At 39.1% G+C, this 22,368-nt stretch overlaps 1 protein-coding gene across 2 annotated transcripts in view; it reads left to right on the forward strand.

Moving 5' to 3' along the window:
• Positions 1 to 4,987: 4,987 nt before the first annotated feature.
• SLC36A4 (solute carrier family 36 member 4) overlaps positions 4,988 to 22,368 on the forward strand; it is a 41,725-nt gene continuing 24,344 nt past the window's right edge. Inside the window, exons 1-6 of one of the 2 annotated variants that reach the window (XM_069565184.1) lie at positions 4,988 to 5,174; positions 11,001 to 11,124; positions 12,487 to 12,577; positions 13,794 to 13,882; positions 14,868 to 14,963; positions 17,603 to 17,687. In XM_069565184.1, the coding sequence (XP_069421285.1) occupies positions 5,123 to 5,174; positions 11,001 to 11,124; positions 12,487 to 12,577; positions 13,794 to 13,882; positions 14,868 to 14,963; positions 17,603 to 17,687 (537 nt within the window). In that variant the 5' untranslated portion in view covers positions 4,988 to 5,122. Of the gene's footprint in view, positions 5,175 to 11,000; positions 11,125 to 12,486; positions 12,578 to 13,793; positions 13,883 to 14,867; positions 14,964 to 17,602; positions 17,688 to 22,368 lie in introns of those variants that run through there. The other variant, XM_069565185.1, reaches the window with a different exon arrangement.

Genomic DNA, 22,368 nt, shown 5'->3' on the forward strand with positions numbered 1-22,368 from the left:
GAATGGCATCACTGACTCAGTGGACATGAGTTTCAGCAAGCTTTGGGACATGGTGAAGGACAAGGTATCCTGGAGTGCTGCAGTCCATGGGGTCGCAGAGTGGGACAGGACTGAGTGACTGAACAACAACTCTCAAAGGATAATGTTGCTCTTTCAAGACACTGTCCCAAGTGTTCTCATTACAATGGGTGGTTTCTTGGACAATTACCTGTCTGATGTGCATATTCTCTCCCACTGCTCTGTAACAGGTACCCCACCCCAACATGGCTTATGATCCATGATGGAGCTCTTTCTTCTCTATCTTCCCTATATCTTTGTTATGTTTCTAGAACATTTCACTTAAAACCTCTCTTTGGTGTTTGCATGTGTATATTTCAGAGTGATTGGGGTTGATCTAAAGGAAAAAAATGGTGTTGGCAAACCACAGTAAAACTCACAAAAGGATAAAACAGGAGGAAACATAGATATTACTTAACTGCGTACATTTAAAATATTAGCATTTAAAGTACTTATCACTGTCGATTTAAAAAATATTCACAACCTAAAAGCTGAGATTCATGTTTTAATTGGCAGAAAGTTTTAGGACTTCAAGTCCTGGAGATGGCATCTCAAGTAACCCTGAGAGAGCTGCTCCAAGAGGCGGTGGTAGTAGTGGTGGGAACCAGGTGTCTGTGACAAAGGGCAGGTAGCATGAACATCAAATGGTCATTGTTAGTCAGAGAAAAGGAGATAACTTGAGTTTAGTGCTTTTAGTGCTTTTCCGTATAAGGGAAGATACAAGAGTATGGGCTCACTAAAATCATTCCTTGGATACGCCCTTCGCTGACCAGGGGCCAGTTTCCTTTGCTCTCACATCCTGAGTGGCCTTCCCTCAGGGCTCAGAGTAGGGAGTGGCTGATGGTTGTTTAGTTCAGTTCAGTTCAGTCACTCAGTCGTGTCCAACTCTTTGCAACCCCATGGACTGCAGCACACCAGGCTCCCCATCCATCACCAATTCCCGGAGTTTACTCAAATTCAGGTTCACTGAGTCAGTGATGCCATCCATCCATCTCATCCTCTGTCCTCCCCTTCTCCTCCCTCCTTCAATCTTTTCCAGCATTGGGGTCTTTTCAGATGGGTCAGTTCTTCACAGCAGGTGGCCAAAGCATTGGAATTTCAGCTTCAGCACTGGTCCTTCCAATGAATATTCAGGATTGATTTCCTTTAGGATTGATTGCTTGGATCTCCTTGCTGTCCAAGGGACTCTCAAGAGTCTTCTCCAACACCACAGTTCAAAAACATCAATTTTTCGGTGCTCAGCTTTCTTTATAGTCCAATTCTCACATCCATACATGACTATTAGAAAAACAGTAGTTTTGAGTAGACAGACCTTTGTCGGCAAAGTAACGTAGATGGACCTTGCTTTTTAAAGTAACGTAGATGGTCTCTGCTTTTTAATATGTTGTCTAGTTTGGACATAACTATTCTTCCAAGGTACAAGCATCTTTTAATTTCATGGCTGCAGTCACCATTTGCAGTGATTCTGGAGCCCCCCAAAATAAAGTCTGTCACTGTTTCCATTGTTTCCCCAACTATTTCCCATGAAGTGATGGGACCAGATGCCATGATCTTAGTTTTCTGAATGTTGAGTTTTAAGGCAACTTTTTCTCTCCTCTTTCACTTTCATCAAGAGACTCCTTAGTTCTTCTTCACTTTCTGCCACAAGGGTGGTGTCCTCTGCATATCTGAGGTTATTGATATTTCTCCTGGCAATCTTGATCCTTGCTTGTGCTTCACCCAGTCCAGCACTTCTCATGATGTACTCTGCATATAAGTTAAATAAGCAGATTGACAATATACAGCCTCGACATACTCCTTTCCCGATTTGGAACCAGTCTGTTGTTCCATGTCCAGTTCTAACTGTTGCTTCTTGATCTGCATACAGATTTCTCAGGAGGCAGGTCAGATGGGTCAGATTCCCATCTCTTGAAGAAATTTCTGCAGTTTGTTGTGATCCACACAGTCAAAAGCTTTGACATAGTTAATAAAGCAGAAATAGATAATTTTCTGGAACTGTCTTCCTGTTTAGATGATCCTACGGATGTTGGCACTTTGATCTCTGGTTCCTTTGTCTTTTCTAAATCCTGCTTGAACATCTAGAAGTTCGCAGTTTACTTGAAGCCTAGCTTGGAGAATTTTGAGCATTACTTTGCTAGTGTGTGAGATGAATGCAATTGTGCAGTAGTTTGAGCATTCTTTGTCATTGCCTTTCTTTGGGATGAATGAAAACTGACCTTTTTCAGTCCTGTGGCCACTGCTGAGTTTTCCAAATTTGCTGGCATGTTGAGTGCAGCACTTTCACAGCATCATCTTTTAGGATTTGGGATAGATCAACTAAAATTCCATTACCTCCACTAACTTTGTTCGTAGTGATGCTTCCTAAGCCCTACTTGACTTCACATTCCAGGATGTCTGGCTCTAGGTGAGTGATCACACACCATCGTGATTATCTGGGTTGAGAGGATCTCTTTTGTGTAGCTCTTCTGTGTATTCTTGCCACCTCTTCTTAATATCTTCTGCTTCTGTTATGTCCATACCATTCCTGTCCTTTTGTGTCCATCTTTGCATGAAATTTTCCCTTGGTATCTCTAATTTTCTTGAAGAGATCTTTAGTCTTTCCCATTCTATTGTTTTTCTCTATTTCTTTGCATTGATCCCGGAAGAAAGTTTTCTTATCTCTCCTTGCTATTCTTTAGAACTCTGCATTCAAACGGGTATACTCTTCCATTTCTCCTTTGCCTTTCTTTTCTTTTTATAGCTGTTTGTAAGGCCTCCTCAGCCAACCATTTTGTCTTTTTGCATTTCTTTTTCTTGGGGATGGTCTTGATCACTGCCTCCTGTACAATGTCAGGCACCTCCGTCCATAGTTCTTCAGGCACTCTGTCTACCAGATCTAATCTCTTCAATCTATTTGTCACTTCCACTATATAGTTGTAAGGAGTTTAATTTAGGTCATACCTGAATGGTCTAGTGGTTTTCCCTACTTTCTTCAATTTAAATCTGAATTTGGCAATAAGGAGTTCACAATCTGAGCCACAGTCAGCACCCAGTCTTGTTTTTCTGCCTGTATAGAGCTTCTCCATTTTTAGTTGCAAAGAATATAATCAATCTGATTTCAGTGTTGACCATCTGGTGATGTCCATGTGTATCGTCTTCTCTTATGTTGTTGGAAGAGGGTGTTTGCTATGACCAGTGCATTCTCTTGGCAAAACCGTTAGCCTTTGCCCTGCTTCATTCTGTATTCCAAGGCCAAGTTTAGTGCTTTTAGTACATTTCTGTGTAAGGGAAGATGCAAGTGTCAGGGCTCACTAAAATCATTCCTTTGATATGCGCGTTGCAGACGGGGGCAGTTTCCTTTGCTTTCACAACCTGAGTGTCCTCCCCCAGGGCTCAGGGTAGGGAGTGGCTGATGATTGCTAGATAGCAGGTATGTTCTCCTTCCTGAGTGCCCTTAGAGCTCACTGACTCAGTGATCCTAGAAATTAGACACTGCCCCACCTCCCCCACCCCCCACCCCCAACCAAAACAACAACAACAAATCAATTTGCCTCAGAAGACCCTAGGGAAATACAATGGAGAAAAAGAAAAAAAATACATGCAAAAAAAACCCCACACACAAAAAAACAAACAAATCCAGAAAACAGAAAATAAAAAACAAAGAGAACAACTTCAAAATTATTTTTATTTAATCCAAAAACCTTACTCATCCAGTGATATAGTCCCGAGGGACCAGCTTTGCATACTGGAAGCCCTGGCTCTAGCTGCAGTTAGAAGTCCATATTTGCCATTTACTACATTACTATCCTTGGACAAGTGTTACTTAGCTCTGTGTGCTTAGTTCCTGCATGAAAATGGACAAACACACTAGAATCATTGCAGAGGCTGATCATCTGAATAAAAGAAGACAATCCATGTACAGTGCTTAAGAATATTTGACACTGCATCAGTATTAGTCTTAACCTTAATTTCCTTTCAGCACTGTGGTAAGGGCAAGCATCTGTGAAGGGCACTGAAAAAAAGTCCTTAAAGTGAGACTGACTAAATGAAGTGCTTCTTGAGGGGACACTAAAGCTCTAAATAGACGCACAGAGAGATCAACAGCCAAGGAGTGGTCAGAACTTCAACACGGATGGGGCAAAAGTACTACCTCCTACTTCGCATTCTTCAGGGTGCCTCATAGAATGATTGTTTGCGTTCTTGCTCAGTCCTGTCCTGTCCAATTCTCTGCGACCCTATGGGCTTTAGCCCATCAGGCTCTTCTGTCCATGGGATTTTCCTGGCAAGAATATGGAGTTGGTTGCCATTTCCTCCTCCAGTGGATCTTCCCCATGCAGGGATCAAACCTGTCTTGGCAGGCGGATTGTTTACTATTGAGCCACAGAATTCAGATTGCTTTCTGTGTATGTGTGTGTGTGTGTGTGTGTGTGTGTTAGTCGCTCAGTCGTGTCCGACTCTTTGCGATCCCATGGACTGTAGTCCGCCAGGCTCTTCTGTCCATGGAATTTTCCAGACAAGAATTCAGAATGCTAAAGCCTTGCAAATACATGGGCTCCTCAAATTTAAGCTCGTGGTTATATTTAAAGGCACCCTCCCCGCCCCCGCATGGTGGCCCAGTTTGTAAAGAATCCGTCTGCAGTGCGGGGAGCCGTGGGTTCGATCCCTAGGTTGGGAAGATCCCCTGGAGAAGGGAAGGTCTCCCCACTCCAGGATTGTGGCCTGGATAGTTCCGTGTCCTGTACAGTGCACTGGTCGCAGAGTCGGACAGGACCGAGCGCCTCTCCCTTCCCCGCCCCCGCCCGTAAGGCCCAGGTCTCTGCTCCGTCTGCGCTGTCCTCAGTTGTCCCCGAAGCGCCTCCATCCCGCTGCCCGCGCCGCTTCTCAGCTCGGGCTCCCGGCCCCCGGCGCTCGGGGCGGGCTCTGCCGGCCCGCCCGCGCAGTGCGCATGCTCGGCGGCCGGGAGCGGGCGGCGGGCGGCGGGCGGCGGGAGGCGGGCCCGCTCCGCCGGCGCCCTGGGCCTGCAGCCGGCCACGCAGAGGCGGGAGCGCGCGCCCCGGGGCGGCGGCGTCCTGGAGACCCCCGAGCGATGGAAGCGGCGGCGCCGGCGGCGGCCGAGGCGGCTGGGCGCGAGGAGCTCGGTGGGTGCGGCGCGGGCGCGGGGGCCCGGGGCTCGCCGTCGGCCTCGGGGTGCGCGGTGCTCGAGCAGGCGGGCTCGGCAGTGGGCCTCTTGCGGGGCGTGGGTCTGGCGTGGGTTCGAACGTGAGAGCAGCCGAGTCCCAGGCCACGCGCGGCCCGAGGCCGCGACGGGCCTGACCTCGGGGCCCGCACCCGCGCAGGAGAGCGCGGTCAGGCGGGGAGCCGGGCCTGCAGAGGCTGTCAGAATGTGTGTGTGTGTGTGTGTGTGTGTGTGTGAGTGTGTGACAGCGTGTGAGTGACCGTGTGAGAGTGTGTGTGACAATGTGAGAGGGTGTGTGACTGAGAGTGTGAGAGAGGGTGTGTGTGTGAGACAGTGTGTGCGTGTGTGAATGTGTGACGGTGCGATAGTGTGGTTGTGTGTGACAGTGTGTGTGTCCGTGTGTATGAGAGTGTGTGAGTGAGTGAATGTGTGTGAGTGTGTGACAGCGTGAGTGTGAGCGTGTGAGAGGGTGTGTGACTGTGAGAGAGTGTGTGTGACTGAGAGTGTGAGAGAGGGTGTGTGTGAGACAGTGTGCGTGTGTGAATGTGTGACGGTGCGATAGTGTGGTTGTGTGTGACAGTGTGTGTGTCTGTGTGTATGAGAGTGTGTGAGTGAGTGAATGTGTGTGTGAGTGTGTGACAGCGTGTGAGTGAATGTGTGTGTGAGTGTGTGACAGCGTGTGAGTGACTGTGAGAGGGTGTGTGACTGTGAGAGTGTGAGAGAGGGTGTGTGTGAGAGACAGTGTGTGCGTGTGTGAATGTGTGACGGTGCGATAGTGTGATTGTGTGTGACAGTGTGTGTGTCTATGTGTATGAGAGAGTGTGTGTGTGAGTGAATGTGTGTGTGTGTGAGGTCGGGGGGCGTGCACTGAGTGTACGTGTCAGCGGCAGACCACAGCCTGCGCTGTGACTCGCACTGTGTTTTTCCAGCGATGCTTTAAGGAAGTTGTCACAGTTGGGCTTTTCAGAGGCACCCGGATCAGGAAAGCCGGCGACTCCTTAGCTTACTCTCCGCCCCCGGGCGTGGCCAGCGCGCTCTGATCAGACGCACGCAGGCAAACTTTTGTTTTCCTCCTTTGCTTTGGTGTCTTATCTTGGCGACGGAGAATACACATTGTTTATGGTTTCCCGCTGTCAAAAGGAAAACAAAAGTAGAGATCGGAGTAGTAATCATATTGTTCCTCCCGGTTATAAGCATCGTATTAGGAATATTTGTAATTCGTTGTTAAATCATTAAATGATTAAAAAAGAAGTTGAGGAAATTCCCTGGAGGGTGAGTGGTGAGGGCTCCTCCCTTCCATTGCAGAGGGCACGGGTTCCAGCCCTGGGTCCGGGAGCTAAAATCCTGCTTGCGTCTTTAAAGAAATGCTGTATTATAGTAACAAGTAGACGTCCTCTAATACTCTGCACTTTGCAGTTGATTTCTTTCGAGTCCCAGTAATGGTGGAAATAAACATATTGGTGTTGAATGTTTACTGTGTGTCAAGTAGTGTAAGTGCTTTTCCTACATTTTGTCTCCTTTAATTCTCACAGTGATGAGTGAAGTAGGTGTAATTATTATCCCTGTTTTATAGATACAGTAATTTTAAGCTTATTAATGGTAGTACTCAGATAGGAACCCAGGTTTATCTGTTGTAAATTCGTTAATAACCCAGCCCAGTGAGGATGTCGGGAAATGTGTATTCTCATGCATTACTGGTAAAAGCAGTGTAACATATTTATCCTTAAAAATGCACATATTGTTTGACCCAGCATTTCTACTTCTAGAAATATTTCCCAAGGAAATAAGTCATGAAACATACCCACGTGTTCATTACGTCATTTATAAAAGAGAAAAGCTGGTGACTGTTTAAATGTTCAGTTACAGGAAATTGTTTAGATAAATTGTGATATAGCTATATGGTCATATGCTGAATAGCCATTTCAAGTTACATGGGAAGATATTTGCCAGATATATTTTTACTAACTGAAAAAAATTTCTAAATTATTTTTTTCAAGTTATGTCTGCTCATTAATTCAACACATATTTGTTGAGCTTCTCCCACGCACTAGGCACTGCTTTAGGCATTTGGGATACATCTGTAGGCAACACAGATCAGATCAAGACTCTTGCTCTTGTGGAACTTATATTCTAGTAAGAGGAAGCAGACAGTAAACAGTAAGACTATTATTAGTTAATGTATATGTGTGTGCTCAGTTGCTCAGTTGTGTGGGACTCTTTGCGACTCCCTGGACTTTAGTCCACTAGACTTCTCTGTCCATGAAATTTTCCAGGCAAGAATCCTGGAGTGGGTTGCAATATCCAGGGGGATCTTGCCAACCCAGGGATCGAGCCTGAGTCTCTTGCGTCTCCAGCGTTGGCAGGCAGATTCTTTACCACTGCGCCACAATGATTACATTAGGCTAAAAGGGCTTTGGAGAAAAAGAACAAAGTAAGGGAAATCAGGAATGATTGTCAGACTTGGCAGTTTATAGTATTTTATAAAGTGGTCTAAATGGACTTTATTGAAACAGTGAGATTTGAACAAAGACTTGAAAGATGTTAGGGGATTACAAGTGGATATCTGAAGACAGACTATTATAGGCAGAAAGAACAGCTGGAGTAATAACAGAAATAGCAAGAAGGGCCAGGAAGCTGAAGCAGAATGGTCAAGGTGGTGATAAAGCCAGATTATGTAGTGGTGTGGACGTCCATGTAAAGCCTTTGGCTTTTATTCTGAGAAAATAGGGAGCCAACGCAAGGTTCAGGAGAGGAGAGACATGATCTGACTTTAATTCTAAAGGATCACTCTGGCTGCTGTGTGAAGAACAGGCTTACGGGGGCAAAAGTAGAAGCAGGTTATTTCAGCAAATCAGCAAACAGATGGACTTGTCCTTCACAGCAGTGTGGTAGCAGTGTGGAGAATGGAGAGAAATGGTCAGACTCTGGATATATAAAGCAGAACCAGAATGATTTCGTGACAGGTTCGATGTGGAGTGGTGGTGCAACAGAGGAGACAAGCATAACTCCAGGGACCTGCATGTCTGGAAGAATGAAACTGCCATCATCTGAGATGTTGCAGTGGTTGTATAGTATGTCTACAAATGCTTTGATGTTTCTCTCTTCTAGAGGAGGAACTTAATTCCCTTCCCTTTGAATGCGGGCTGTATTTAGTGACTTGTTTCTAGTGAATAGATACGGTGGAAGTGGTGATGGAATCGTGGAAATGGTGGCAGTGACCCCAAAGCTGGGTCCTGAAAGGCACTGTGCCGTGCTGTCTTTTGGATTGGTTCCTTGCAGGGAAGCCAGCGGCCGTGCTGTGAGGACACTCAAGCAGCCGTAAGGAAGAGCCCATGTGTCATGGAACCGAGGCCTCCCGATGCAGATAGCAAGTTCCCATGGTTAAAGCTGGGCGGAGCAGGCTTGGTGGTGAAGATCAGTTTAGTTTGAGGCTTGCTAAGTTTGAGATGTCTGTTAGACATGAAAGTGCAGATGTTGAGTAGGCAATGGGATTTATGTCTAGAGTTAGTGAGAAGCCCGATCTGGAGATAAATATTTGGAAGTCATCAACATGTAGATAGTATTTAAAGCCGTAGGGCTGAATGAAAATAAACTGAAGTGAATTAACATGTTTGTTTGTGTGTACTCTGAAATGTTTCCAGTGGTAGTTTCTAGGTAACGAGGTCATTTTAGTTAAAAAAATTTGCTTATCTTTATATTGTCTATTTTTCTACAATGACCAACTATTATTTGATTTAAAAAAGAATTTTAAAAATTGGCTATGTGAAAAGCACTAGTAGAGTTGTTAAGATACAGGTTTCCTTGAGCTTAAGGTCCACACTTTTTTTCAGAGCAAATAGGAACCTCTGGAAGGTTTCGTGCTGTACGTATAAGCTCTCTGCCTCAGAAATGGATAAAATAGTGACTGTTCCTCTCTTATATATGGTAGTACATAGATTTAGGTTGCAACATTATGTTATTTTTTAAAAAGGAAGCTTTCTACTTTATTTTAGTTTCTCCATTGTCAAAATATAAGTGGCTTCTTTTGCTATTATAAAAGTAAGGCAAGTTTATTACTTTCTCCTTACTTTTTACATTTTCCAGAGAAAGACAGAAAAAGGTACTCACACTTTTGTTGTCTGTATCTATCCTTGTTAACTTATTCACATTTTGTATTATTTCCTTTTTAACATTTTTATTTAACTTTTAAACATCGTTGCACTCATGCTGTGATTATCTAGCTTTTTCTTCCTCAGCAGTTGATACAGTATCACTGTTTTGTTCAGACTTTGAAAGCCATAATTTAATGTCAGTGTCGTAGTTTACAAAGTGGATGTACTCTAGCGAATTGATCGATTTCCTGATTGTTACACATTTAGGTTGTTTCCAAATTTTCAGCAAGTGTTTTGTTTTGATTAACATCTTTGTGTAGAAATCCTTTTCTTCATATACTACATTTGCAGATGTGGGATTACTCAGATTTCAGTTCATATTGCTAAATGAATGTGATTGTTCTTTATTCTGGTGATAACTGGAAATTTCAGGTTGATTTTAGGTCAGGAAATTGAGATTGCAAAGAGCATAAAATCAAAGCTAAAGAATCTCCCAGTATCTTACAGCATAGCTTTACTCTTATGAAGACCTGTTGTACCGAGTTCCAGTTAGCACTCGGATAGTGGCAGCTGCCTAAATCTTCTTTCTCCACATATCCTCACCCGAAACCTGTTAATTCAACAAGATCACAAGAAAACACATCTATGAAATTATTCATTTAGTATAGGAGACCAAGGATACCACAAACTTCAGATAATATGTAGATAGAAAAATAAACAGAAATTCCCAGCAGGGATCCTTTTGCTGCTGCAAACATGGAGAGTGGAGCAGTCTCTGTGGAAAAGAGGAGAGGGAGCAGGAGGCTTGGAAGAAGCGCAGTGAAAATCTCCTTCAGAAAGGGAAAGTGTAAAGCATGGTATATATTTATAATGGAGTACTACTCAGCCATAAAAAAGAATGAAATCCTGCAATTTGCAACAACATGTATGGACTTGGAGGACATTATGCTAAGTGAAATAAGTCAGGCAAATACTGTATGATATCACTTATATGTGGAATCTAAAAAATATATAAAACTGGAGAATATAACAGAAAGGCCAACTCATAGAGGACAAAATAGTAGATGCCAATGGGGAAAGGGAGGCAGGGAGGGGCAATATAGGGTCAGAAGATTAAGAGGTATAAATTATTAGATGTAAAAGCTGCATGTACAAATGCAACATGGGGAATATAGCCAATATTTTATAGTGACTGTAAATGGAGTATAACCTCTAAAAATTGTGAACCGCTATATATATACCTGTAACTTATGTAAACTGTACAATATTAAAAAGCTTTTTAATTAAAAGATAAAAATATGATTGCCATTTATGTGCTCAGTATGATTTGACACTAACAAGAGATAAAGTTCATTGGATTATTTCTTCACATTTTCCATACCATAATTCTATCATCATTTACTATAAACCTCATCGAGACAAAGTAGAAAACGTGTTACAGTGAATACTTATGCTTTTCACCTTGCACTGCTTAGTCCAAGCAAAATAACCAGCAGTTAAGTCTAGTTGTTTCTTTCTAAATATGGTAAAACTATTAATGTGCATTCTAAATATGGTAAAAGTATTAATGTACGTTAACTTAGGGTGGAAATAGTAAAGATGAGTAAAATTGCATGGCCTTCTATTAAAAACTTCATTTACACCAGCTTAAACTCAATTTTTAAAATGATGGTGAAGCACTTTTTTTTCTTTTTAAGATATGGATGTAATGAGGCCCTTAATAAACGAGCAGAATTTTGATGGGACATCGGATGAAGAACAGGAGCAGGAGCTTCTGCCTGTTCAGAAGCATCACCAGCTTGAGGATCAAGAGGGTATCTCGTGAGTAATTAGGGTTTAAATGTCTTTTTCTCTTGGCATTCACTCTATATTTTGTAATCATCTTCTACAGACCAGGCACTGGATCCTGCTGAGTCACAAAGATGAGTAAGACATAGTCCTCACCCTCAAGAGATTCATAGTCTATTTGGGAAAGAAGAAAAATATCTAAATGTGATTACAGAGTAGTGTATAGGCATCACTACATGATGAAAGTGAAAGTCGCTCAGTTATGTCTGACTCTTCGCGACCCCATGGACTATACAGTCCTTGGGATTCTCCAGGCTAGAATACTGGAGTGGTTAGCTTTTCCCTTCTCCAGGGGATCTTCCCAACTCAGGAATCGAACCCAGGTCTCCCGCATTGCAGGTGGATTCTTTACCGGCTGAGCCACAAGGGAAGCCCCCTCACTACATGATAATACATATCAACTGCTATGAATCTTGAAAGTAGGGGGATTGGATTGAGAGGAATTGAATTTTCAGAGACGGAGCTTCTGCAGTGTTTAGGAGTTAGACTCTGGGAAGTAGGCAGTAAACACTTCTTTATGTTGAGTGAATGGTGTGGAACAGTCATGGTCTCAGGAAAGCAGTGGAATATTTTAAAAATCTTTTTTGTTATTTTGTCATCATTAATAGATTTGAGTAAGTTATTATTCTAATGATAATTTGACAGTTAAGCAAAGTAACATTTTTATTGACCAAAGATGAATAGTATAAACTAATAAAAACTTTAGATAAGCATTTTTTTTTCAAAATTAAAAATTTGTGCCCTTCTTCCTAGTTTAATTTGTGTTTTCTTGGCCAAGAGACTCTCCAAATGCCTCTTGGAATGCTTTCTTAGGTGAAATCCCTTGGGAGTTCATGATTGTAAAAGCTGATTAGTATTTATCTTACTTGATGATATACACAGTTTTAGAAATTGTATTTTTTTCTTTTAATTAACTTCCTCTGAGGTTGATAATCATAGATAAACTATGTTTAATGTCATGATTGCATAGTGCAATAAATTGCTGTCTTACCAGCTTAGCTGTATATAATATTCAGCATTGTTCTGAATATCATAGCAGCAAAGAATCTTATGAGAAAATTGCCTTTCATTTATTACTTTAATATATACAAAAATACTTTCATTTAACTCATTTAATCTCCATAATAACCCTCTGTATTCTGCTTTTAAAGAACAAAGGTAGTACTTGAACCAGATATAACTTCTGGCTTCTTTAGCTTCTGTTCACATGGAAATGTTAGTTTGATTCCTTGCCTAGATAAATTTTTAGTTCCCTTCTGATGCTAAAACCATGGTCATGTAATTTTAATAGCTTTTGTTCTAAAATGTTTAATTCTTACAACTTCTATTTTTCAGATTTGTACAAACTCTTATTCATCTTCTTAAAGGAAATATTGGAACTGGTCTTTTAGGACTTCCACTAGCAATAAAAAATGCAGGCATAGTGGTAAGTCTCATTTTTGTAATCTCTAGTTAAAATACAGTTACCAATCTTAATTTACAACAAAAATTAGAGCAAGTTAACATCTAGCCTAGTCAAATATAACCTGGTCAGGTGACAACTAGATAATCGTTTAGCTATTGTTGTTAAAATTATATGAATAATATATAATATTATATGATAATAATATATGATAATATCTAACTAAAAATGAGAATCAATTACTCTTTTCATTTCTACCTAATTACTTGTTTACAATATTTGACAGATCCTAAATCAGTATCTGATTTTTCCAGATATAGTTAGATCTTATTAGCCTTTTGGATTTTCAGGAATTTAGGTGATACATTCATAGCAACAGATATATTTTTAGAGTATTAGTATTGGTGAAATTTTATAGTTTTTTAGATTCCAAATAAAATATATAGTTTTCAGGATTTAAGAATAATAGTTAAAAAAAGAATAACAATATCTTTTGAAAACAAACATTCAAAGAGTTTGTTGGAACCAATTGTAATTATAGAGAATCCTGATAGGGGAGTATTCAGTTACGAACTAATGAAATTGTATTTAACATTTTTTAACTGATGAATTTTCTTAAGAGTTTTAACTATCATTTTGGACTTTGTCCATCCTAATTTAGAGAAACTGAAAAATTTCTCATTATAAAAATAACAATATTATATTCGGCAATATTTTGTCTGTCAATAATCTAGGCATCACTTTAATTTTAGTAAATGAATATTTGAAATTTTTATGTACCACTTTTTCAAATAATTATTTTCTAGGCACAGTTTCTCAGGTGTGATTCTCAACAAGTGATACACAGAAGAAGTAGATTGCCTACAATCCCAGATGATACAGTGCTTTTTAGTAACTTAGATAATGTTTTATGGTTGTGTATACTTTTAATGATGGGATACCAGTTGTCACAGACTTGCTATCTGATGTTAAATATCACGCTGTATTCTATTCTATTGTGTTGCATTTATATATTCTACATTCATAGGTTTGGATAGTCAAGTTGATAATTATATGTGGTTGTCTTAAATATTACTAAATTCTTTCTATATCAAGTCTATTAATTTCTATTATGCAAATGATTCTTTAATCATTTTGTCTAAAATTTGTCAGTGACAATTAATAGTCTGTGTTTCATTGTTTATAAGATAATTTAATTTTTATTAAACTTAAATATTTAAAACTTATGTTTTTCCCACAGCTTGGACCAATCAGCCTTGTGTTTATAGGAATTATTTCTGTTCACTGTATGCACATTTTGGTACGTTGCAGTCACTTTCTATGTCAGAGGTAAATGTGAATTTGTTAAGTCTATTTAATTTATTTTAAAGCTATATAGTTTTTAAAAGATAAGATAGTCTTATATTTCTACTGTGCTTTGCAACTAGACATTGTATTGCCTATAATCTATTACATGGACAATTCTAAGAGAATGATTACGGAAAAAGGTAGCATTTTATATGATTGAAATCTGGTCAGCATAAATATACTTCTTTTAAAAGTAGTGAAATCAAGTTTTTTTAATATAGTGTAAATGAAAAAAATCAGGGAAGATATATGGGGCAAAAGGAGGCAGCAGGGCTACTTTTAGTTAAAAAGTAATGGTCATTTGTTACTAATTTCATTTTGAGTATAAGACCTTTTATGCTCTTTGCTGATATGTGGGTTGGTAGGTAGTAAAATAATATTCTGTTTTATTTTTGTATCAAAGTGTTTCTATTGGATAGTGAACCAACTTTTAAACAAACATTGTCTATTCTGGCAAACTAATATTCTAACTTTAACTCACTTTTGTTGTTGCTAAATGTTCTTAAAACTTTAGGCGGGTCATTTATGATCTTTAAATAACACTGTATACTTGAAAAAATAGAAGTGAGAATGTGGCTATTAGATGATTAAATATATGACAGTATATTATAAAGCCCTGTATGGGTTTTTAAAAATAATGCTGTTATAAGAATGGAATAGTTTAGGCGTGAACAGTATAGTTGATGTTTTTAGATAATTGAAATATTTAAATCAGTGAAACACAAATATTATATGAATTTAACAAATACATAAACTTTAACAGTGGGTTAAAACTAATATATTGGTTGAAAAGATATATAAAAACTTCAAATTTCATGAGATGTCTTTAGAAACATGCAAATCTCCAAATTTCCAAAACTCCTCTGTCAGTATATAGCCCACTTATTGATGTTCTTTTCAAGCGATGCATTTATGGAACCGTTTAAAAGTTTTCCTTTTCATATGCATGTATGTCATTAAATTTCAGGTTCAAAAAGTCAACATTGGGGTATAGTGACACAGTGAGTTTTGCTATGGAAGTAAGTCCTTGGAGTTGTCTGCAGAAGCAGTCAGCATGGGGGCGGTAAGTACTTGCTATGTTATTAATATATAGTTATCAGTATAGGTATGTTCATCTGATAAAGCAGATTAATAGAAGTAAAATAAAATTGGGGGAAACATAAGTTTAGAGTTAAATGGACTTGGGTTCAAATTTCAGCTCTATCATTTTACAAATTCATGATCTGGGTCAAATAATTTTTATTTTATTTGAGTTTTTTCACTATCAAGTGAGTTTATAATAATACTTCACAGAATTATAATGATAGTTGAAATAAAATGATATTTATAAAGTGTCTAGCTAACCTATGACATAATCGTGTTTGATAATTTTTAAGGAAAAAAAAGCAACAAAAATGTTGCAATCTCTATTTCAAATAAAATTGTAGTGTTTAGCCCATACTCATAAGACATCTGAAGTATGTATTTTAATATAATGTTGTTTTGATCACTGTATAGTTTAAATGTAACTTTATAGTTGTCAGACATAGCTAATCAAAATCAGGTGAACACAGGACTGGAAAATAAGCATAGGCAGTTTACAGCATGCTAACCAGGGTACAAATAATGTGTGTGGTGGAAGTTAAAAGAAGGAAAAGGATGGTATCAGTAGAGTGGTTTATGGTTTGATTTTCAGGAAGTTAGATGTGTCTGTGAGCTGCTCAGAGTTTCCGGCCTGATAGACTGTGCGGGAGAAGGAAGGAAACAGAGCCCAGTGCCCTGGGTATTGCCTCCAGGACCCCGTCTTCCTCCTTCTCCTGCCAGGCTAAAGGCAGGTTTGTCTGCTTTTCCTGTCTAAAAGAATGGCTTTCAGACAGAAGCTACTGGGATGATTGTTGGTAAAGGGTACTAAAATTAAAGGTGAGTGAAGAGATCTTAAAGAAATACTTAATTCATCAGAGAGAAGGAATTTGGATTCATTTCAAGGTACCAAGGTTATTTACACATGGGATCCCGGAAGAACCGTGAAGAAAGAGAGTTATGGCAAGAATGAAAATAGGCAAAGGCCCTTCCAACTTCACATGGGAGGAGGAGGGTTTGTTGGCTTGTAGACTAGACTACTTGATAGCTTGACAGTAATGGTCAAACAAGAGACTATAATGAATTAGTAAGTGCAAGCTCATTGTTCCCAGAACAATAGGCAGAGGTGTGGACTGTATACTAATAATATGTAGGCTGACTTTTAACTTGATTATAATCATACCCAAATAATGCTAATTTGGCCAGTGATTTCCCTTTCCCACTTCCATACCCGCTGTGTTATGTGGCTGGAATTGTTTAGAGTATCTAAAAAACTGCAGAGAACTAAGCAACCTGGAGAGGTCTCTGTAGAATGGTAAGGGCCATGCTCCCAGTCCTCTTCCATTTCGTATTATTAGTGATTTGGATGGTAGGGAACATGCTCATCCTATTTGCTGGGAAATACCATAGGTTGGAGAAGGCAATGGCACCCCACTCCAGTACTCTTGCCTGGAAAATCCCATGGATGGAGGAGCCTGGTGGGCTGCAGTCCATGGGGTCGCTAAGAGTCGGACACGACTGAGCGACTTCACTTTCACTTTTCACTTTCATGCACTGGAGAAGGAAATGGCAACCCACTCCAGTACTCTTGCCTGGAGAATCCCAGGGATGGGGGAGCCTGGTGGGCTGCCATCTATGGGGTCGCACAGAGTCAGACACAACTGATGCAACTTAGCAGCAGCAGCAGTACACCAGGTTGATCTGAAAAAGATCTGGAGAAACAGAAGAGATGGGCTTAATATAATTGATGAAATGTTTTCATGAAATCACTTTATAGATAGTTACTCATTAATCTGTTGAATTTCAGAAGTAAATAATGGGAAAATTGGGAACTTTTAAGTATTATAACTTTTTTTGCTCAATGATATGTCTAGTGATATGCAGATCATAAATATATGCTCTTTGTAGATAATAAATATTTTAAGCAAATAGAAAAAAGTGGAAGCAGTGACAGATTTTATTTTCTTGGGCTCCAAAATCACTGCAGATGGTGACTGCAGCCATGAAATTAAAAGATACTTGTTCCTTGGAAGAAAAGCTGTGGCAAATCTAGACAGCATATTAAAATGCAGACATCACTTTGCTGACAAGGTCCATATAGTCAAAGCTATGGTTTTGCTAGTGGTTGTGTCTGGACGTGAGACTTGGATCATAAAGAAGGCTGAGCACCAAAGAATTGATGCTTTCAAATTGTGGTGTTGGAGAAGACTCTTGAGAATCCCTTGGACTGCAGGGATATCAAACCAGTCAATCCTAAAGGAAATCAGTCCTGAAGGTTCATTGGAAGGACTGATGCTGAAGCTCCAATACTTTGACCACCTGATGTGAAGAGCCAATTCTTTGGGAAAAAAAAAACCCTGATACTGGGAAAGATTGAAGGCAAAAGGAGAAGGGGGTGACAGAGGATGAGATGGTTAGATAGCATCACTAACTCAGTGGACATGAATTTGAGCAAACTCAGGAAGATAGTGAAGGTCAGGGGAGCCTAGTGTGCTGCAGTCCATGGGGTTGCAAAGCATTGGATGTGACTTAGTGATTGAACAACAACGACATTATGACATATTTAAAATAGTTAAAAGGGAAAAAATATATTGACATTTCTTCAGCTCTTACTAATACTTATTTGTGGGTATCCCTTTTTAGGAATGTGGTTGACTTTTTTCTGGTGATAACACAGCTGGGATTCTGTAGTGTGTATATTGTCTTCTTAGCTGAAAATGTGAAACAAGTAAGTGTTTTTCTCCAGTTTTTGAAATCATTTTCTTCTGATGCCACAATTATGGCATCATATTTAGATATGGCATCAAACATAGATGGTTTGCAGTCTTGGTAGAGACTATCAGTTTAAACAAACATGCAAAGCACTGAAATAAAAAAAAAACCTCCCCTTTTAGCACAATGCCAAAGTACATTTCTTTATGTGCTTTAACTGATAGTTGGCCTGTATTATTCTTACTTTACCATATGTTTTTATTTAGTTATTTTAATCAATAACTGTTATTATCCATGGTACAATAGTAGGCATTACTCAGTAATCTAGAGTACTTCTGTAGGTATTTTAGTGCAAAATCATGTGAATATGTGTTCTAAAGAATCTCTGTACCTAGTATATATTTGGGCTTCCCTGTGGCTCAGCTGGTAAAGAATCTGTCTGCAATGCAGGAGACCTGGGTTCGATCCCTGGGTTGGGAAGATCCCCTGGAGAAGGGAAAGGCTACTCACCCCAGTATTCTGGCCTGGAGAATTCCATGGACTGTATAGTCCTTGGGGTTGCAAAGAGACATGACTGAGCTACTTTCACTTTCACTTTCAAGTATATATTTGACTCACTTTTCTAAGTGTAAGATAACTTCATTTTATATTTAGACCAAGATTTGGCAACCATTTTTTGTAAAGGGCTAGATAGTAAGTATTTTCAGTTTTGCAGGCCATATGATCTCTATCTCAACTCAGCTGTAGACAATAATACGTTATATATGGCTATATTCCTGTACAATTTTTTTTGCAAAAATAGATGATAGGTTTTGGTCTGGGGGCGATAGTTTGATAAAGCCCTCCTCTTAGATTTTTAATGGTGGAAAGGGTCACTGAGTCATTCTTTTATAAATAAGAGAGTTGATGCTTTTATCAGCATTATTCATCATTGATGATGCTTTTGATTTTACAAGTATTTAATTCTTCAAGTCATATAGTTTTAGGATTACTGACTCAGTTAAGAGGCTATTTAATGTCAATATAAGGTAACCCATTTTGGCAGTCATTTACACAGAATATAATGGAAATGGTGCCTTTCTGGGATTGTGCATCCTGGTAGTAGTGAATGTTTTCTGTCATCCCCTAAGAGAGCTACCAACAAGCTTGACCTAAAGTTATAGATAATGCTCATAATGCTTTATGATCCTATATTTATAAACTGTGATACATATCCTTTAATTTTTGCAACTGCACTGTAATATAAGTATTATGCTCATTTTATGAATGAGGATACAGAGTCTCACAGAGCATGAGCAATGTGCCCCGGGTCATGTGAGTTAGGCAGCAACCTAAATGCCTCATTCGGCTGCCGCACTACTGTTCTTCCTAGGGCAGGGCATTGTCTGACTTTAGTTGTGAGTATGTGTATGACAGACTATATAAGTATATAAAATAAATATCTGTAAGCTCAGGATTGGTCACTTTCTCCAATGAAATGTTATCAGTTGCCTCCAAAGTTGAATGGAAGAATTTAACTCATTTGCACATATCATAAGACCAGGTAGAAAAAGTGACTCTCTGGAAGGTAAGGAGAAGCTTGCAGTTGATAGAAAGATGAAAGTTCTTTTGCAGCCCAAAGAGCAGTATGGAAAAAGACATTGAGGCAGATGTGAGAAAAGTTGAAAGCAATGCTAAGCACCTCACCTTAGAGAGCAGACTGAATCAGCAGTCTGATCACTGAAACAGCCTCATCAGAGATTGCCCCTCTCTGCAGCAGCATCCTCACATTTGAGAGCGGTCTCCAATAAAAGATACACAGGTTGATTAAACCGTACTAATTGCTACTACTTTTACAGTTTAAACCCGTAAGGTTATTACCACCTTGATCTGCCTAAAACTGAAGATTCAGTGTTACATCGAACCAAAGAATTAAGAGTCTAGTTCCCATATGGAGCTGTGCGTCTCTTGCTCTGTAGCTGCTGCACGGCTGTTCTTGGTCCCGTTAAGCCACTGTGGACAGTTGGCAGGGGTGAGGTACTGTGGCGCTTCCAGTGATGCTGGTCCATCGTGGTTATAGTAGCTTCTTGCTGATCTTACGTTAAAATGCTCAAGAAAAGGTCAGATAGACCAAGTAGTTTATGTGGGTATGAAGAATAGGGAAGGGCTGTTACATTCAGAGGAAAAAAAATGTTGTGATACCAAAGCCCGTGGACTTCAGAGTCAGAAGATCTGAATTCAGGTGCATGCTCTCAGTTTTTTGGGGTAAGACCCCCTTATTCCTGGTCAAACCTCGATTTCCTCATTTGTAAAATAGGAACAATAGCAAAACCTCCCCATGTTCCTTATAGCCTTATTGTGAGGCTCAGCTCATGAAAGGTTTGTGAAAGCCTTTATACAATGCACTATGCATTTTATATGCAGTATGCAAATATAGCGTATTATAGCTCTAATTCTGCATTATAGCTTTGCTGAAGAACATCATCTGCCTTTGGAATTTTAACCATTAAATCACTGAATTGAAAAGTTAATAAATTGTAGAATTTAGTAAATTTGAGCTCTACTGGAAGCAACTGAATTTAGTAATTTTATCTTATAATATTTATTTCAGTGTTTTGCATTTTGGTAAACATGTGAGAGCGTAGGAAGTCCTATTAGATAGCCAATCTCTGTCTCTAGAGGGCACCGAAGGACTCAAATGTTTACCTGAATCTTGCTCTGGGTATGTATCGATGTTTTTATTTTACTTTATTTTTCAATCTTGAGAATTTCTTATAACTGTCTTTCTGCCAAAGAATACTAAACTATTATGAGAGGTTTGTGATAGAATTGATGTGAAATTCCCAAGCACCTAATGACTCAAACAACCCTTGTATATGACTACTTTTCTCTTGCCAGGAATCCTTGATAGAGCTTAACTCTATCATTACCTCATCTTGGTTATGGGAGGTACTTCTTTGATTACCTGTACTTCAGAAGTATTTGGCTGTAAATAATTTGATGACAGAGAAAATCGGGTCAGCAAATAAAACATCTTCTTAAAAGCCAAGTGATGTAAACAATCAATTTTGCTTCTATTTCAAGTTATAGAAGATAAAATAGGAAGTTTTAATGGCCAATTATAAGATAAATGAGAGCTGTGCAATTCTTAAATGGTACATGGCATAACCTGAGAGTCTGCTAGTCCAGTATGAGTTATAAGTTGCCAACATAACTTAAAACTGGTAGGTATAGTCCCTGCAATTTAAGATGATAATTACATTTGTTGTGGCACTAAACATTACTTATTGTGGATAAGGGTAAAATTAACCCCCTGAATTATTAATCATGTCAGAATTTTGTTCTGTACTTCTGACTTGTTGGCCTCCTAGTCCTGTATTTCGGGGGAGAGAGATGTCACAGAGGGGACCAGGGGCTCCTTGGGCAGGCCCCTCCTTCAGGCTTGCAGCGTTTTGATCAGGTGAACGTGTACCTGTCACATGCTAGATTCTTGGGTCTCAGACCTGGGCTTGAATCCTAGAACTACCACTTACTGACTTGATATTATATAGATTTTTCTTTTTTACTTTCCCTAAACCTCAGTTTCCTCAACTATAAAATGGAAATTAATATTACCACGCACCTTAGAGCGTTGTTTTGAGGATTAAATGAGATGTTGCGTATTTAGTTCAGTACTTGACACAGTATATATAAATCATAATTTTCTTTATATTTCTCCTTCATGGGTATACGTTGGTGGAAGCTTTTTCCTCCCCTCTTCCTTATTCTCCTGGTAATCCAGTATAGGTTCATGAAGGGTTCCTGGAGAGTAAAGTTCAGTACCTGACACATACAAAATACTCAGAAAATACTTGCTGTTACTACTATAAGTTTTGGTTCTTAATTTATATATCCAGAGACATGATAATGTCATTATGTTCAAAGGAGGGTACAGTGTTTGGGGCAAATAGATTTTCACTGATATTTTTATTTTAGTATGATCTGCCTCTTCTCTGAGTTTTTAAGATTATTTTTAAAGTCCTCTATAATTTCATTTCTATTTTTGTAAGTTGGACTATTTGATTAATTGAATGAGGGACAATTTTTAATATATGGAGCCTATAAATTATGGAATCTCATTTGGAAGCTAAACATTGGTTTATAGAAAAAGCTGAATAAATTTTGAGGTAGAGTTGATTTATCTTATAGAAGCTTTTTGCTCTGACAAAAATGTATTGTCTAGCACACAGAAGATAACTGATTTTTAATAAATATTTATTGACAGTGATACTGATTCATCAACAGTTGCTTTATAGAATACCTTTAAAATTGGGCTCTGATTTCTGAGTTTCATTTTGATTACTGTACATTTCTAAAAGGCACTTGGAGATTGTTTGCTGCTTCAAAAAAGCTGTGTTAATAGACTACCCAATGGCCATTCTAGACAAGTATACTTCTACTTTTGATTATCTCAGGAGCAGATTGAGCCTTTGCAGGCATCATGAGCATTACAGTCACAAAGCTTCAAAACGGATTAGCAAATCTGTCCTCATAACTTTCTAGTGAACCTTGTTTTCACAGTATGATAAAGTTATTTTGCAAAGAAAACTATTTTAATTGTCCTTAAATTATATATATATATATATATATATATATATGTATATTTCTAGGTTGCTAGATTGTCTTAAAACTATGTATTTTTATTTATTGCAAAGGAATTTATCATAGAGTATATATAG

Source organism: Ovis canadensis, chromosome 21 (genome assembly GCF_042477335.2).
Source record: "Ovis canadensis isolate MfBH-ARS-UI-01 breed Bighorn chromosome 21, ARS-UI_OviCan_v2, whole genome shotgun sequence".
NCBI lineage: Eukaryota > Metazoa > Chordata > Mammalia > Artiodactyla > Bovidae > Ovis > Ovis canadensis.